Source organism: Macaca nemestrina, chromosome 12 (genome assembly GCF_043159975.1).
Source record: "Macaca nemestrina isolate mMacNem1 chromosome 12, mMacNem.hap1, whole genome shotgun sequence".
Taxonomy (NCBI): domain Eukaryota; kingdom Metazoa; phylum Chordata; class Mammalia; order Primates; family Cercopithecidae; genus Macaca; species Macaca nemestrina.
In genome coordinates, this window is record NC_092136.1 from 9,469,172 (window position 1) to 9,485,478 (window position 16,307).

The window sequence follows — 16,307 nt, forward strand, 5'->3', positions numbered from 1 at the left end:
CTCTCCTCGTCTCCCCCCAGTGAAAGCTGGGCTGGGCAGGGAGTCCTCAGAAGCCACTCTGGCAAGGCCAGGGGTAGGTGTGTTTCTCTCTGGGCCCCTGGACAGGAGAAGGGATAGAGGGACTGACAGCTCTGGGTTTAGCTTCTCCCCTTCTGAGGTGCTGTCTAGCTCTGACCCCCACTGGTGGCCACCTGGGGTGTAAGCCGCTGGAGAGGGGCCTCCTTGGCCCCCTGGGTCCCCTGTAGCCGGCGTAGCCGCAGCTCCTCCAGACCTTGCCATAACTCCTGACGCTCCTGGGCCTTCTGCTGCTCCCTGGGGAGAGAGGGTGAGGCAGCTCCCTTTCCTGGGGCCCCCCACAGTCCAGACTCCCTCACTACCACCCCAGCGGCAATGGGAAGGCATGGAACCATTTTTGTTCTGTGACTCCATAAAAACCCTCTGCTGAGGGAAGAGAGCAGAGAGAGACAGATCCCAGCCTGCAGTCACGGAGAAGACGATGGGTGGGGCTCTGGGTGGTTCTGGCTTCTGTAGGAAGCTACAGGGATTCAGAACAAGTCCGAGCTACTCGAAGAATGATGGGAGGACACAGGGGCAGACAGGCATAGGATGGCAGGAGCACGCAGAGTCTTGCACGTCTGATCAGATAGGATTCGGGGTGGTCCTCAGGTTCCCTCCAGTCATGGGGGTCTGATTCCTCCCTGCTCTTCTCCCTTCCCCCACTCCCAGCCCCCAACACTCACTGCTGCTTTTCCAGCTTGTAGGAGGCCGTGAGCTCATCAAACAGCTTCCCATTCATCTCCATGAAGGTCTTGAGCACATTGTAGATCAGCGATACGATGGTTCTTGGCAGGGTCAAGGAGGGACGAGGAGATGAAACAGCTTTGGTTTGCCCACCTCTCCCTTTCCCTGCCCTTCACATGCAGCATTCCACCCTGAACACAAGCACTGCCCACTTCCCTGTCCTTTTCACCACCCCTGGGCCATCTTTTGACGCTTTCTCTGATACTCTCCAGCTAGGAGTAACCCTAGGGTCTGGACTGGCTGGCCCTGGTCCCAGTTTCTGTGAGTTAGGTCACGGCCTGGCACTCACTGGTTCCAGTGCTCCTTGGAGACTTGGTAGAGGGTCCCAAACACGGCAGGCAGCACAGTGTGGCAGTTGTCCTCAATGAGGCTTAGGATATACTCATTGTTCCAGAAATACAGAGCCCGCTCTGCAACCTGGGGCAGACAACATGGCAGAGTGAGGGCAGTGGCTTCTCTCTGTGTGCAAGGTCTGGTGTCCATCACTACCTCAATGCCCAGGCCCCCTGACCTTCACACACCCCACCTTCAAGGCTCATCTGAGCCCTGGAGGAAGCAACAGTGTTGAAGGGAAAAGAGCATTAGATATGGAATCCAATGCTGCGGGGGAATCCTAACCACTACAGACTCTGCTACGCCACGTGACCTTGGGAGAGGCATTTAACCTCCCAGCCTCAGTTTTCTCATCTGTAAAATGGGCTAATAATACCTATGTCCACAGGATGTTATAAGAATCCAATGAGATACTAGACTTTCAGGTGTTTAATGAACCGAAGGGCCAGAATCACTGTGAGGAAGACTTGACTTCCACTGGGTTATGACCCATAAGAACGAGAGGAAGTCTGCGCGTGCCTGCAGTAGAACATGAGTTAGAGTTAGCTGGGATGGCGTGGGGAAGCCTGGCTGCATCCCAAAGCGAGTCTAATGAAATCTAAGGCCACTAGCAAAAGGGGAAAAGCGATAACAGTCCTCCATCCCATTATGGAGCACACTTCAGTTTACCAAACATGTTTACACTCACAATCTCTTCCATCCTCATCCCCACCCTGTGAAGAGGTTGTTGGCCCATTTTACAGCTGCAGAAGCTTAATCAGAATCAGAGTGGCGCAGTGATTTGCTCAAGGCCCCTCAGCCAGTGGAAGGCAGGTCGGAGGCTTCACCCTAGGTCTCCTGACCCTAAGTCCGGCATCTCCCCATTACCAGACCCGGGATTGGAGGAGAAACTGAGGGCAAAGGGAGCTGTATTAGGTCAGCTACCCAACCTTTCCAGGCCAGCCCTGCTCCCGTCCCCGCCTGTCCTGCCTCATACCTGGAAATGGGGGCTGGAAACACAGCGAGCCACCTGCTTAAAAAGGGGCTCCTGGATCTTCACAAACTGGGAGGGCTCGATGACATCAAGAATCTCTTCCATCTCCCCCAGAAACATCACCTGGGTGGGGTGGGGAGGGGAGTAGGGACAGAGGGGCAGCAGCTCACATCTCCCCCTACACATACACACACCTGACTGCCTTCTAGAGGCCGAGCCCTCCCAGCCTCCCTCTGGTGGGCATCAAAGCCCTTCTTCATACCTCCTTCTGGGTGCAGGTTTTTGGCCAGTATTTGAGCAGCCCCCGGATCACCTGTGGGAGGTAAGACAGAGAGGAGTCACGCCTGCAGAGATGAGAGGCTGCCTTAGCCCCCAGAGGTACTCACGTGCTCCGTCAGAGTGGCATCCTTCTCCAGGAACTGCACCACACAGTATGCCAGCTGCAAGGGGGCAGAGGTGGAGAGAAAGAAGATGGGTCAGGAAGGCATCAGGTGCCAAGGACTTGCTGCCCAGGACAGAATGCCAGACACTGCTCCCCCACGGCCTGTTACTTTCTTATTCACCAAGCATTTATCACCTGTCTAGGATGTACCAGGCATGACACTCAGTGTGCTGGGAATACAACTATGATCTCACGGGGAGGGGGGACGGTCAACAAACTCATCTTTATAAATTTTGCAAAAGGTTCCATAATATGGCTAGTGTGGTGGCTCACGCCTGTAGCCCAAGCACTTTGGGAGGCTAAGGCGGCAGAATCACTTGAGCCCAGGAGTTTGAGACCAGCCTAGGTAACATAGCAAGACACTGTCTCTACAAAAAAACTTTTTTCTTTAATTAGCCAGGCATGTGGCATACATCTGTGGTCCCAGCTACTCGGGAGGCTGAGGAGGGAGGACTGCTTGAGCCCAGGAGGTAGAGGATTCAGTGAGCCATGTTCGTACCACTCCTCTCCAGCCTAGGCAACAGAGTAGGGTTTTGTCTCAAAAAAACAATTTTTGTATCAAAATCTCCCATAATAGATTTGTGTATCCAAATCTTTGGGAATATAGAGGGAGGAGAATTTCATTCTGCCAAGGGAGGATAGAGAAGAAAAGCCTGGCCTCACAGAGCTGATACCTGAGGTTAGCCTTAAAGTGCCAGTGGGAATTCTCTAAGGTAAATGGAACAGAATTATAAAAACAAAAATGGTGAGATAGGATCCCTGGAGGATCTGACCTCCAGGACCCACTGGCAACCCTGACTGTCTGGAGCTCCTGCTGCAGCGGGGCCAGGCCTGGGCCTCACCTGGGCGTGAAAGACAGACAGCGACTTGACAGAGTGCAGGGGGATCAGGACGCGAACCAGGAACTGCTTGTGCTCCGTCTTCAGGGGCAGCGCAAAGCCATTGATGATGCTGAGGAGGAGGCAGAAGAGAGGAAGAGGGCTCAGTTGACCTGGCCCCAGTCCCTCCTTCCAGAATCCGGAGCTCCAGTTGAGGCCCAGGGAGAATCACCTTCCTAGGATCTCCAGCAGCTCAGCCACACCATTGAAGTGCTCGAACTCATAGATGAACCTGCAAGAGAAGAACGCAGGCGGGCTCAAAGCAAGCAGGGTAGGCCCAGTGCCCCCTTAGGCATCCTGCCTGCCCACCCTCACCCGCACAGCACGCTCATCCAACTCCCCCCAGCCCAGAGGCCATGCTCCCTTCCCAACATCCCAAACCAGGCCCCATTGAGATCCCCGCCCCCCACACTGAAATGCCCTTCTCAGCCCAGCCACCTCTGCCACTGAGTCCCAAGCTCTTGCCAGTCAACCAAGAGAATGACAAACACTTGGCACATCTACTCTGTGCCACGTAAGTCTCAAAATTATCCAGGGAGATGGGGCTTATGAAATCCATCACACGGATGAAGAAACCAAGACTCGGCGGTTAAATGAAACAACCCTAATGTTAATAGGCAGGGAATCTAACAGACTTCAAGGTACTGGAGGACAGGGATCATGGCTCACCCATTTTGTAGCTAAAAACAGTAACAACTGGCCGGGCACGGTGGCTCAAGCCTGTAATCCCAGCACTTTGGGAGGCCGAGACGGGCGGATCACGAGGTCAGGAGATCGAGACTATCCTGGCTAATACGGTGAAACCCCGTCTCTACTAAAAAATACAAAAAAAACTAGCCGGGCGAGGTGGCGGGCGCCTGTAGTCCCAGCTACTCGGGAGGCTGAGGCAGGAGAATGGCGTAAACCTGGGAGGCGGAGCTCTCAGTGAGCTGAGATCCGGCCACTGCACTCCAGCCTGGGCGACAGAGCGAGACTCCGTCTCAAAAAAAAAAAAACCAAAAACAAACAAACAAACAAAAAACAATAACAACTAATGTTTCAGAGTCCAAGCCTCAGTCCAGTAGCTATGCTGAGTGCTTTGGAGGCAAGGCCCCATGTCATCTTGATGGTGGTCCCTGAGTTAGTACAAGCAGCACCCCCATTTTTATCTTATCTTTGAGATGGAATCTCACCCTGTCGCCCAGGCAGGAGTGCAGTGGCACAATCTTGCCTTACTGCAACCTCCACCTCCCAGGCTCAAGGGATTCTCCTGCCTCAGCCTCCCAAGTAGCTGGTATTACAGGTGTTTACCACCACACTCAGCTAATTTTCGTATTTTTAGTAGAGACCGGGTTTCACCATAGTGGCCAGGCTGGTCTTGAACTCCTGATCTCAAGTGATCTGCCCACCTCCGACTCCCAAAGTGCTGGGATTACAGGCATGAGCCACTGCACCCTGCCAGCATTCCCATTTTAAAGACGAGCAAACTAGGAGAGAGCTTAAGTAATTTGCCCAAGTTCACCCAAATGTTGGAACCAAACTCAAACGTAGGCTATATTGCTTCAGAGCCATGGTCTCAACTATAAGGCCATGTGAGCCTTGATACCCAGTGTGTGCTGGTGCTCAGTGCACATTTGCAGAAAGAACCTCTCTCTGGGTCCTTATGGCTTGATAAAGGTCAAAAGATTTAGCTCCTAGGCCCCCGGACTGACCCAGTCCCTGCAAACCAGTTCATCTCTCTCGGCCTCTACTTTCTCATCTGTAAAATGGAAATAAATACCCATTCTCTGCCGGCTTCACAGACTTTGTATAATCAATATGTATTACGTTACTGAGAAACGGCTTGGAAAACAGAAGTTCCACAAGGGCCCCTGCAGCCCAGGAGCCTTTGCTTTTTGCTGTAGCAGTGTTCTTTTTTTTCTTTCCTTTTCTTTTTTTTTTTTTTTTCCGAGACGCAGTCTCCCTCTGTCGCCCGGGCTGGAGTGCAGTGGCATGATCTCGGCTCACTGCAAACTCTACCTCCTGGGTTCAAGTAATTCTTGTCTCAGCCTCCTGAGTAGCTGGGATTACAGGTGCCTACCACCATGCCCGGCTAATGTTTGTATTTTTATTAGAGACAGGGTTTTACCATGTTGACCAGGTTGGTCTCAAACTCCTCACCTTAGGTGATCCACCCACCTCAGCCTCCCAAAGCACTGGCATTACGGGCATGAGCCACCACACACGGCCTTTGCCGCAGTCTTCTAACAGCCCTCTTGCCCTCTCCAGGTCTCTGCTGGGCAGGCAGCAGCCACTCACCGGAGGAAGATGTGGTTGCACTGTTTGCGGATGTAGGCCCGGAGACCCAGGAACTTGCCGTAGACCCGGTGCAGGATGGTCTTGAGGTACTCACGCTCCCGGGGGTCCTCACTGTCAAATAGCTCCAGGAGCTATAGGAACCAGAGTCAGGGTCAGGGTCAGGGGAAAGGTCCACCCCAGGTTGCTTCCATCCTATCCCTGGCCCCTCAGAGAGCCTGCCCCTGCCTTGTGGTACCACCCAGCCTGGGCTCCCCACTTCACCATCAGGACAAACTTTTGATCCACATATCTCTTGGCCACGGAGGGCTGGAAGTCTGGGCTCTCCAAGAAACGCAGGAAAAACTCATATACCAGCTGGGGGAGGGGGACAGACAAAAAGGTGAGTTCAGTAACAGCCTCACCCACTCATTCCACCCTATGGCCCTCATCCAACCGTCTAGGGGTTAAAGAGGCCCTTTCCCCATGCCTTGGATCTCTCCGAAACTTGGATCTCTGTCTTCCCCAACCCTTCGGACCTGCAGGTGTGGCCACGAAGGCTCAAGGTTGGGCTCATCCTCTTCAGGGTCAAATTCAGGGTTCTCACTGGGCGGCAGAGTCCGGAAGATATTCACTGAGATCTGAGTGGCAGAGGTGGGGTTCATTAAGGAAAAGCCCTTGAAGCCGGAAGCCAGGGAGTCCCTCATTCAAAATTCTTTCTTCCTTTCTTTTTTTTTTTCTTTCCCAAGACAAGGTCTCGCTCTGTTGCCCAAGCTGGAGCACAGTGGTGCAATCTTGACTCACTGCAACCTCAACCTCCCAGGCTCAAGCCATCCTTCCACCTCAGCCCTCTGAGTAGCTGGACTACAGTAGCACACCACCATGCCCGGCAAATTTTTTGTTTGTAGTGATGTAGTCTCACTGTCAGGCTGGTCTCGAACCCCTTGCCTCAAGTGATCCTCTTGCCTCAGCCCAAAGTGCTGGGATTACAGATGTGAGCTGCTGCTCCCGGCCCTCATTCAAAGTTCTAACAGGTTGATTTCAGCACCTGCCCCAGCAAGCAGTTCATTCCTTGGGCAATCATCACCTGAACGCCTAGTTCGTGCAAGACCTGGGCCAGGGGCTGGGAACCCAAGGGTGAATGGGACACATCCCTGCCTTCTAGGCAGGTGCAATCCAGTGGGGAGAACAAGGTTGGAAGCTGTGAGGTCTACGGGCAGGAAAAGAGAGATTTCCAGCTTGGGCATTGAGAGCAGCTTCTCGGCAGAGGCAGCACCTGAGCCAGGCCACGGATGGTAAGGGGTGTGGGGTAGAGCACTCCAGGCCTCAGGCAAGTATAAGCAAAGGTGTGAAGGTGGGGCAGGCCCGGAGGCATTCAGTGGGTGTCGGGCAGCAGCGGGTCACGGGGAAGGAGGACGTGGACTAAGGCCAAGCCGATGAGTGCAGGGTTATTCTCCACGCAGGGGTCCTGTGGACAGGTCACGGGGCTCACGCACCCTCTTGGCTGACCCTCGGAGCCTGGGTGGCAGGTGCTTACCATGCGGATGATGTCTGGGTAGACGGGCTCGATGAGGACACCCCGGGTACTCCCCACACACTCCACCAGCTCGTTGAGGGCCGCCCGCTTCACCTCCTTCCCCTTGAGGTCAGCCACACAGTCCAAGAAGTCAAACATCACCCCACACTGGGCAAGCTTCCGGCTCAGCAGCTCGTGCAGCTCAGAAGCTGGCACATCTGGGGAGGGGAGGGCATCCTGAGCCTGAACCCCAGCTCCCCCCGCTGCCCCAGCTCTGGGTGGGACAGACCCTCCTAATCTCCAGGGCAGTCTCTGCTGCCCCCAGCCCCCATGCTCTTGTGCCATCTCCTGCTCCTTGCAGACGGCAGACAACTACTGTCCCTTCCTCCGTTCCTGGGGGTTGAGGGTTGCTTTTCTTCCTCCTAATCCAGGCTCAGAGAGTACGGTGGCCCGATTTTTAAAACGAGATCACAAATCCTGGATGCAGAGGCTTTCCACAGGTGCCCCAAACAGCTGCTGCTTCCCTCTCAGGTGGCACCCTGTTCTAAGGGCCAGAAATGGGGAGGGGTTCAGGGCCAAGGATCTCTATGGTGTCCTCAGGCTTGGCCAGTCTGGCCCCTGTGGCCCAGGGCTGGGGAAGGGAGCTACGTGGTGATCCCAGGGAACCCTGCCAAGAGCCTGCTCCAGGGATCCGGCAGCTGGCTGGGCTGATAGTGGCCCCTGGAACCCAGGCTATGGGCCCCACCCTTGGCCCTGGTCTGCCCCTAGGGTGGCGCCACCTTCGGATGTCCCACCTCCAAGGATGACAGGCCAGTCAGGCCATGCGTCAGCAGAGAGGGCTGGAGGGCTGGGGTCAGTTCTGATGGCATAGAACCTAGCCTGGAGGGGTATCCAAACTCTCTCTCTTGGCAGTTGCCTGCTGCCTCCCACCCCACCCCACGGCCCTGCTGGTCCCCTCGGGGGCTCGGTTCCCCTGGTGGCCAGCAGCCAGCTCACCTTTGAGCAGGGGCAGTGGCGTGAGCTCCTGCTGGTTGCTCTGATAGCGGAACTGAGAGGAGCTGTGGGAGCGCCGGGGCCGGGCTCTGCGGAGCGAACGGCGGGAGAAGCCGTCCACCTTGTCGGGTGGGGGCACAGGCGACAGCCCGGGGGAGGAGGGGCTGGTGGGGGTGCTTGCAGGGGGCAGCTTCGTCTCCATGGCGGTCAGGCGGCAGGTCAAGCTTTCAGAGCCCCGGGGGTTCTCTCTGGGCCTGGGAGGTGCTGGGTGAGACTGGACAGACTAACTTGGTCCCATCCTGTCCGGTCGTGGGGGGGGGGGGGGGCACAACCACAGTCCTGGGCCCCCCCCCAGGGCCTCCGGCAACTGCCCAGTCCTGGGGGGCAGGCAGGGTAGAAAGGAGGATGGCTCAGGCCTCAGATCCTTCCTAGGGGTCCTGAAGAGTCCAGTTAGGGTTCCCACCCTGGCTCTTTTGAAAACGAAGTCAGGCAGAAAGGTCAGCAAGAAAGAGACAGAGAAAGCCCGTCAGTTCCTCAGGAGAGCCGGCAGGCTGTGTGGAGCGCCAGGTCTTTTCCCTCCTATCCTTGCCCAGACCCTAAAATAGGGGTGCAGCCCCCTCCCATCCTGGACATGTTCCTCCCTTCTCTCAGACAGAAAGGCTCCAAAACAACCCCTCCCAGAATAGGGCCTATCCCCCAAGCCAGCCCCGACTCAGAATGGAGCCCCGATCGTCATCCCTGCCCTTTTCAGAATGGAACGCATCGCTGCTCCACTAACCCCGGCCTCTTGGGACAACCCCAAGACTGGAGGTGCTGTCCCGATGCCACCCCGCTCCTAGAACCCGGCACCCTCCCCCACCTCAGCTCCTCCTTCCTGGCCCCCCAAACCTCATGGGGTGGGGGACACTCACTTCTCGGAAACCCAGACTTCGGTCGCCAACCCGCGGGGGCTGCCCGTGGGGAGGGCGACAGCCGTTCAGGGCCCCTTCGTAGCGGTTCCGCTCGGGGCGCTGGGGCTGGGCGGCGGCGCTCCTGGGTTCTCTCCCGGGCTCCGGGGGGGCTGGAGCATGCCCCCAACTCAGCCCCGGGCCGGGACCGGGCGCTCGGCGGGCTCTGCACCGGCCTTCGCAGCGCGCGGATCTCCGCTGAAGTCCTGGGACTCCGACCCAGCGCGGTGCAGCGCAGCGGGAGCCCCGGCTCGGCTCCGTGCGCACCGGCACCCGCCGCCCAGCTGCTCAGGATGACATCAAGTCACCTCCCCCCGCCCGGCCCGCACCTCCCCGCGGGCTGAAAGTGGGGGCTGCGTCAGGAAGGCCCGGGGCCGCTGGGAGATGTAGTCCCCGTGCCGTTTAAAGTGAGCTGCCAGACCAAAGGGGACACCCTTGAGGGCAGACTCTGGGGTGAAGGCCGAAGCTTTTGAAGCCAGAGAACAGAGTGGGATGGGCTCTAGCTGGGGGCGGGAAGCGTGGATTCTGGAAGGGAGGCAGAACAGCGAAAGAGGAGGGCTTAGGAGTTTGCACCAGAAAAGTGGGGTGATGCCAGGACACTGACAGGAAGGAGTCGCAGCCAGCTACGCCAGGCCCACAGATTTGGCCTGGGCCTTCTATGCCCTAGGCCATCCCCCTAGGAACCTCACCCTCACCCCAGAACCAAGAGACACTTCAGAAACCCCTTGGAAACCAGCACTGGACTAGTTAAAAGTCTTCGATGAGTCAGTGCTTGCTGGGAGGGGTGTGGTGCACTCAAGGCTGCTGGGAAATGCAGTCCATCCTCAGGCCTGCAGTCCCCCTCCCGTCCCTTGCTGTCTATAGTGACATCATGGTCTCCGGTTTAAAGGGCCAGTCCTGGAGTGGCAAAGCCCGAGAGGAGGTTTTCTCCTGGAGCTGCCACCTCATCCCAGGCAGCCTGGCCTTCCCGGATGCACCTTTCAGCCCCGCTGGGCCCTAAGATGTGGTGGGTGGGACTGTGTCTCTTGCTCAAAATCCCACTGCTGGTGTGCAAGGCAGGAGTTCGGCATGCTGACCAAAAGTTCCCAGCCTGCAGTCCTGGGCCCCCTCCTAGGATCCTGGACCCCAACACTCTTTATAGCCCTGAACTCCATCCCACTACACTGCTGTGAAATCTCCACCCTGAAATGTTGCCTGGATAAGCAGCTGGTCCACGGTGAGCAGCAGGAAAGGGTGATGAGACCAGGTAATGAGGTCCGGGAAGGGGCTAGGGGCCTTTTCAGAGTCTGCCCCATCCTGCTTTGGGTCTTGGTGACCACTCAGTGCTCCAGTGGAACCGCCCAGCCATCCTCCCGGAATGGCTTGCAGAGGAAGCCTGGGTGTGTGAGAGGTGCCCATCTACCAAAGCAACAGAAGACAGAGGCCTGCACTGAGGGCCGCAGTTCACCAGGCTGGGGTCCAGGACCCCAGCACTGGAGACCCAGCAAGTGCTCTGCTTGCTCAGGAACCTCCGGCAGCCTTGCCCATCTGGCCCTTGGTGTCCCTGTCTGTCCAGTGGGAATCCATGATCTCCCTCCTTGCCCACCTCCCAGGCTCTTCTGCATCCCTGAACAAGCTGAGGGAGGGCAGGCCCACAGAGCCTCTGCAGCCAGGCAAGGACCCTGAGGCCAAGAGAGGAGAAGCGCCTTGCCCAGAGTCACACAGCGTGTCATCAAAAGTTGGGGCCAGAGGGCAGGCCTCCACCTCCCAGATGGCTGCAGCCCACCTCCACAAGCCCCCTGGGTACCAGTGCCCTGGTCTCAAGGCTAGACTGACCACACAGGACTGGTGTTTTATATAAAGGAAGTGCTAAGGCCAGGTGTGATAGCTCACACTTGTAATCTTGATACTTTGGGAGGCTGAGGTGGGAAGATCACATGAGCCCAGGAGTTAGAGGCTGCAGTAAGCCATGATTGTGCTGTCGCACTCCAGCCTGGGTGACAGAGACCGTGTCTCAAAAATAAAACAAAAACAAAAGTGCTCCATTTGAGAACTGGGGCACTGAAGAGTAGAGGAGAGGCATAAGACTTTTGGAAGAAAAAACTTTTTTTTTTTGAGATGGAGTCTCGCTCTGTCGCCCGGGCTGGAGTGCAGTGGCGCGATCTCCCCTCACTGCAAGCTCCGCCTCCCAGGTTCACACACCATTCTCCTGCCTCAGCCTCCCGAATAGCTGGAACTTCAGGTAACTGCCACCAAGTCCAGCTAATTTTGTTGTGTTTTTAGTAGAGATGGGGTTTCATGGTGTTAGCCAGGATGGTCTCAATCTCCTGACCTCGTGATCCGCCCGCCTCGGCCTCCCAAAGTGCTGGGATTACAGGCGTGAGCCACCGTACCTGGTTGAAAAAAAAGACTTTTGAAGTGGTGGCATTTGAACTGGGTCTCGAAATAGGCACAGTGTCACTTGGGGGTATGCAAGGTTGAATATTCTTTTTTTTGTTTTTGAGAGAGAGTCTCACTCTGTCACCCAGGCTTGAGTGCAGTGGCACCATCTCGGCTCACTGCTGCAACCTCTGCCTCCCGGGCCCAAGCAGTCCTCCTGCCTCAGCCTCCCAAGGAGCTGGAAACACAGACATGCGCCATCATGCCGGGCTAATTTTTGTTTTTTTGGTAGAGACAGGGTTTCGCCATGTTGCCCAGGCTGGTCTCAAACTCCTGAGCTCAAGTGATCCATTTGCCTCAGCCTCCTAAATGCTCCTAATTACAGGTGTGAGCCACTGCACCTGGCTTTTTTTTTTTTTTTTTTTTTTTTTTTTTTTTTTTTTTTGCAGTGGCGTGATTCTGGCTCGCTGCAACCTCTGCCTCCCGGATTCAAGCAATCCTCCCACCTCAGCCTCAGTCCGGAGTAACTGGGACCACAGGTGCATACTACCACTCCTGGCTAATTTTTTGTATTTTTTGTAGAGATAGGGTTTTGTCATGTTGCCCAGACTGGTCTCTAACTCCTGGGCTCAAGTGATCCTCCCACCTTGGCCTCCCAAAGTGCTGGGACTACAAGTGTGAGCCACCATGTGTGGCTTTTACCACAATTTAAATGAAATGCATTACATTATGTTATATGCAACAACAGATATATGTTCAAAACAAAAAAAACAGTCACCCATTTTAGTTGTACAATGTATAGATGAAGTTCCATGTATTTATAGATGAAGTTTGTTTTTTGAGGTGTGTCCAGATCCCCCTGTTCTCCTGGCTGCCCCTGAGCTACCTAAAGGAGCTTCTCTGGCCTGGACACCCAGTTCCCTGCCATCTGCCTGGGATCTCCTTCCTCCACTCCACCCAGCCTTGAGGGATGGCTGCTCTTCCTCCATAAAAGCCCTTCCCTCTGATAAAACCCAAGCTTTCCACCCAGGACAGAGTCAAAAGCCACAGTCCCCAGGCCACCTCCATGATCCCTTTCTCACCGAGAGGGTGGGCCATCCATGGGGGAAGGGAAAGACTCCTTCAGGGCCCCTGAGGCCTAAAGCACACAGTTTACCTGATGAGTTTTCGCCTAATCTAAGGTAGGAAAGATGCCCCCGGGAGCTCACCCCTGGGCAAAGCCTGGCCCTCCCCGTTTTCTCTCTATGGGGAGGAATCCTGGCCCCAAACTTCCCCAGACCTCTTGACTGGAATCCAGTTGTCCAGTAGAAGAAGTCCCTAAATGCAGTGGCCAGGGCCAGTGTATTTGTTAGAACTGCTGGACCTAGGCCAGGTGCAGGGGCTCACGCCTGTAATCCTAGCACCTTGGGAGGCAGAGGCAGGCAGAGTGCTTGAGACCAAGAGTTCAAGACCAGCCTGGGCCACATGGTGAAACTCCATCTCTACAAAAAAATAGAAAAATTAGCTGGGCATGGTGGCATGAGCCTATAGTCCCAGCTACTTGGGGAGGCTGAGGTGGGAGGATTGCTTGAGCCCGGGAGGCAGAGGTTGCAGTGAACTGTGATCATGCCCCTGCACTCCAGCCTGAGCAAGAGGTACTGTCTCAAAAAAAAAAAAAAAAAAAAAAAAAAAAAAAAATTACATATAGAACTGCTAGACCTAAGGCTGGGCATGGTGGCTCACACCTGTAATCCTAGCACTTTGGGAGGACTAGGCGGGCAGATCACAAGGTCAAAAGTTCGAGACCAACCTAGCCAACATGGTGAAACCCCGTCTCTACTAAAAATACAAAAATTAGCCAGGCGTGGTGGTGCGCACCTGTAATTCCAGCTACTCAGGAAGCTGAGGCAGGAGAATCACTTGAATCCAGGAGGTGGAAGTTGCAGTGAGCTGAGATCACACTATTGCACTCTAGGCTGGGAGACAAAAAACAAAAAACTGCTGGACCTAAAGTGGGGCTTGAGACTTCGCTGCAAAATGCCCCATGGGGTTCCCAACACCACCTTTCCTCCCAAGAGAATATCGTCCCCTTTACTGTACCAGGATTTTTTGATTACTCCTTTAGCTCCTCCTCCGAGGCTAGGTTGGGGAATGACTGTCTCTGGAGCTGGTTTTCTACGGAGCTTGTCTGGGGAAGTATCTTTGCGTCCTCTCAGTTCTATCTGATCTTCTGCTGCGGCACACTCACGGCACTGGGAATTAGAGCTCAGGAATGGTCCTGCAGGCACCAACTCCTAAGAGATGGATGTGCCCACCAGTTAAGTTACAAGAGACAGATGTGAGGCAGATGTGTTTGCTCTCCTCCCTCACTGGAGGAGAGCAAACGCCCAGAGTGGCTCCAGGGGCCTAGAAAGGACAACTTTTCTTGGACCAAGAGAATATCCCCTTCTATCCCCACCACCTTTGGAAGGGAGAAGTGGTGTTTTTTCTTTTTTCTTTCCTTTTTTTGTTTTTGAGATGGAGTCTTGCTCTGTCGCCCAGGCTGGAGTGCAGTGGTGCAATCTTGGCTCACAGCAACCTCTGCCTCCTGGGATCAAGTGACTCTGGCCACCTCAGCCTTCCAAAAATGCTGGGATTACACGAGTAAGCCACCGTTCCCAGCCTCTTTTTTCTTTTTATGATTTCTGAATCTTAATGCTTTTTCATTCATTCGCTCCACAGCACTTAGGCACGTAGCCTTGGTCTCCTCTCCCTTAAGAATGGGGATATTAATAGAACCTCCCTCACGAGCATATGGTGAACAGCAGAGCAGATGAGATCGTGCATGTAAAGTAACAAGCCCAGGGCCTAGGACATCACACAGGCTTAATTCATGGTGGCAATTATATTTACTATTAATTTTTTTTTTTAGACAAGATCTCCGTCTGTCACCCAGGCCGGAGTGCCATGGTGCATTCATGACTTCACTGCAATTTCAAACTCCTGGGCTCAAATGACCACATGTACGCACCACCACGCCTGGCTAATCTTTTGGAACTTTTTTTTTTTTTGTAGACACAGGGATTCAGCTATGTTGCTCAGGCTGGTCTCAAACTCCTGGGCTCAAGCAATCCTGCCTCAGCCTCCCAAAGTGCTGGGATTACAGGAGTGAGCAACCCAACCCGGTCTATTATTATTAATGCAATAATCAGTTGGTGAGCACAGTACTGCCCCCGGCCTGCCATGGAAGAAGGCAGAGCTCTCGATTCCTTCCACAAGCACTTTCTTTTTCTTTTGAGACGGAGAGTGCAGCGGCACAAACTCTCGGCTCACTGCAAGCTCCACCTCCCAGGTTTACACCATTCTCCTGCCTCAGCCTCCCTGGTAGCTGGGACTACAGGCGCCCGCCATCACGCTCGGCTAATTTTTTTTTGTATTTTTTAGTAGAGACGGGGTTTCACCGTGTTAGCCAGGATGGTCTCGATCTCCTGACCTCGTGATCCGCCCGCCTTAGCCTCCCAAAGTGCTGGGATTACAGGCTTGAGCCACTGCGCCCGGCCCATAAGCACTTTCTGAATTGCTGTCCTATCAGCCTGCCTCCCTGAATGGAGCCTGTTCCTTCCTGGTAATGAACTGTCTCCACCTACTAACTCAAGCCCAGTTACAGAGGATAAAACTGAGGGTCACGGCCGGGCGCGGTGGCTCAAGCCTGTAATCCCAGCACTTTGGGAGGCCGAGGCGGGTGGATCACGAGGTCAGGAGATCGAGACTATCCTGGCTAACATGGTGAAACCCCGTCTCTACTAAAAATACAAAAAACTAGCCGGGCGTGGTGGCGGGCGCCTGTAGTCTCAGCTACTTGGGAGGCTGAGGCGGGAGAATGGCGTGAACCCGGAAGGCGGAGCTTGCAGTGACCCGAGATCACGCCACTGCACTCCAGCCTGGGAGACACAGCGAGACTCCGTCTCAAAAAAAAAAAAAAAAACAAAAAAAACTGAGGGTCACAAGAGGAGAAGAAACCACCCATGGGTGGGACTGGAATACAGGTCCCTGCCCCGTGGGCCAGGGTGGTTGCCCTTGCTTCAAGCTGAGTTTTGGCATTAGAATTTAAGAGTCCAGCTCCCAAGTAAGATTAAAATGGAAACACAGGCTAGGCGGGGTAGCTCACGCCCGTAATCCCAGCTATTCAGGAATCCTTTGAACCCAGGAGGCAGAGGTTGCGTGAGCCGAGACTGTACCACTGCACTCCAGCCTGGGCAACAGAGCAAGACTCCGTCTCAAAATAAATACATAAATAAATGAAAATAAAATAGAAACATAGGCTGGGCGCGGTGGCTCATGCCTGTAATCCCAACACTTTGGGAGGCCAAGGCGGGCTGATCACCTAAGGTCAGGAGTTCGAGACCAGCCTGACCAACACGGTAATTAGCCAGGTGTGGTGGCTCACACCTGTAATCCCAGCTACTCCGGGAGGCCGAGGCAGGAGAATAATTTGAACCCAGGAGGCAGAGGTTGCAGTGAGCCAAGATTGTGCCACTGAACTCCAGCCTGGGTGACAGAGCAAGACTCCGTCTCAAAAAGAAAAGAAAAGAAACATAATTATCTATGGCTGTTCCTGAAGTTGCCCATGATGTAAGAGGTTTTGTGTGGCCGCCCCCTACAGAGCAATGGTTGGCAAACTTTTTCTGTGAAGGGCCAGAAAACAAATATTTTAGGCTTTGCAGGCCTCTGTCTCAAGTACTGAATTCTGCTCTTGTAGCAAGAAAGCAACCCTGGACAGAACTTGAGCAAATGAGCATGGCTGTGTGACACCAAAACATTATTTATAAACACTGGAATGTGAATTCCATATGAT

At 54.6% G+C, this 16,307-nt stretch overlaps 1 protein-coding gene across 1 annotated transcript; it reads right to left on the bottom strand.

The window, feature by feature from the left end:
- Positions 1–48: 48 nt before the first annotated feature.
- LOC105469541 (protein phosphatase 2 regulatory subunit B'beta) lies at positions 49–9,438 on the bottom strand. Its single transcript, XM_011720723.2, has 14 exons — positions 9,101–9,438; positions 8,193–8,659; positions 7,218–7,414; positions 6,220–6,321; positions 5,966–6,058; positions 5,705–5,835; positions 3,600–3,659; positions 3,392–3,500; positions 2,494–2,547; positions 2,370–2,420; positions 2,111–2,230; positions 1,091–1,218; positions 741–842; positions 49–312 (listed from the first exon to the last, which is right to left on the bottom strand). The coding sequence occupies exons 2-14, from the start codon at positions 8,389–8,391 to the stop codon at positions 165–167; spliced, it is 1,494 nt and encodes a 497-aa protein (XP_011719025.1). The 5' UTR covers positions 8,392–8,659; positions 9,101–9,438; the 3' UTR covers positions 49–164.
- Positions 9,439–16,307: the final 6,869 nt, after the last annotated feature.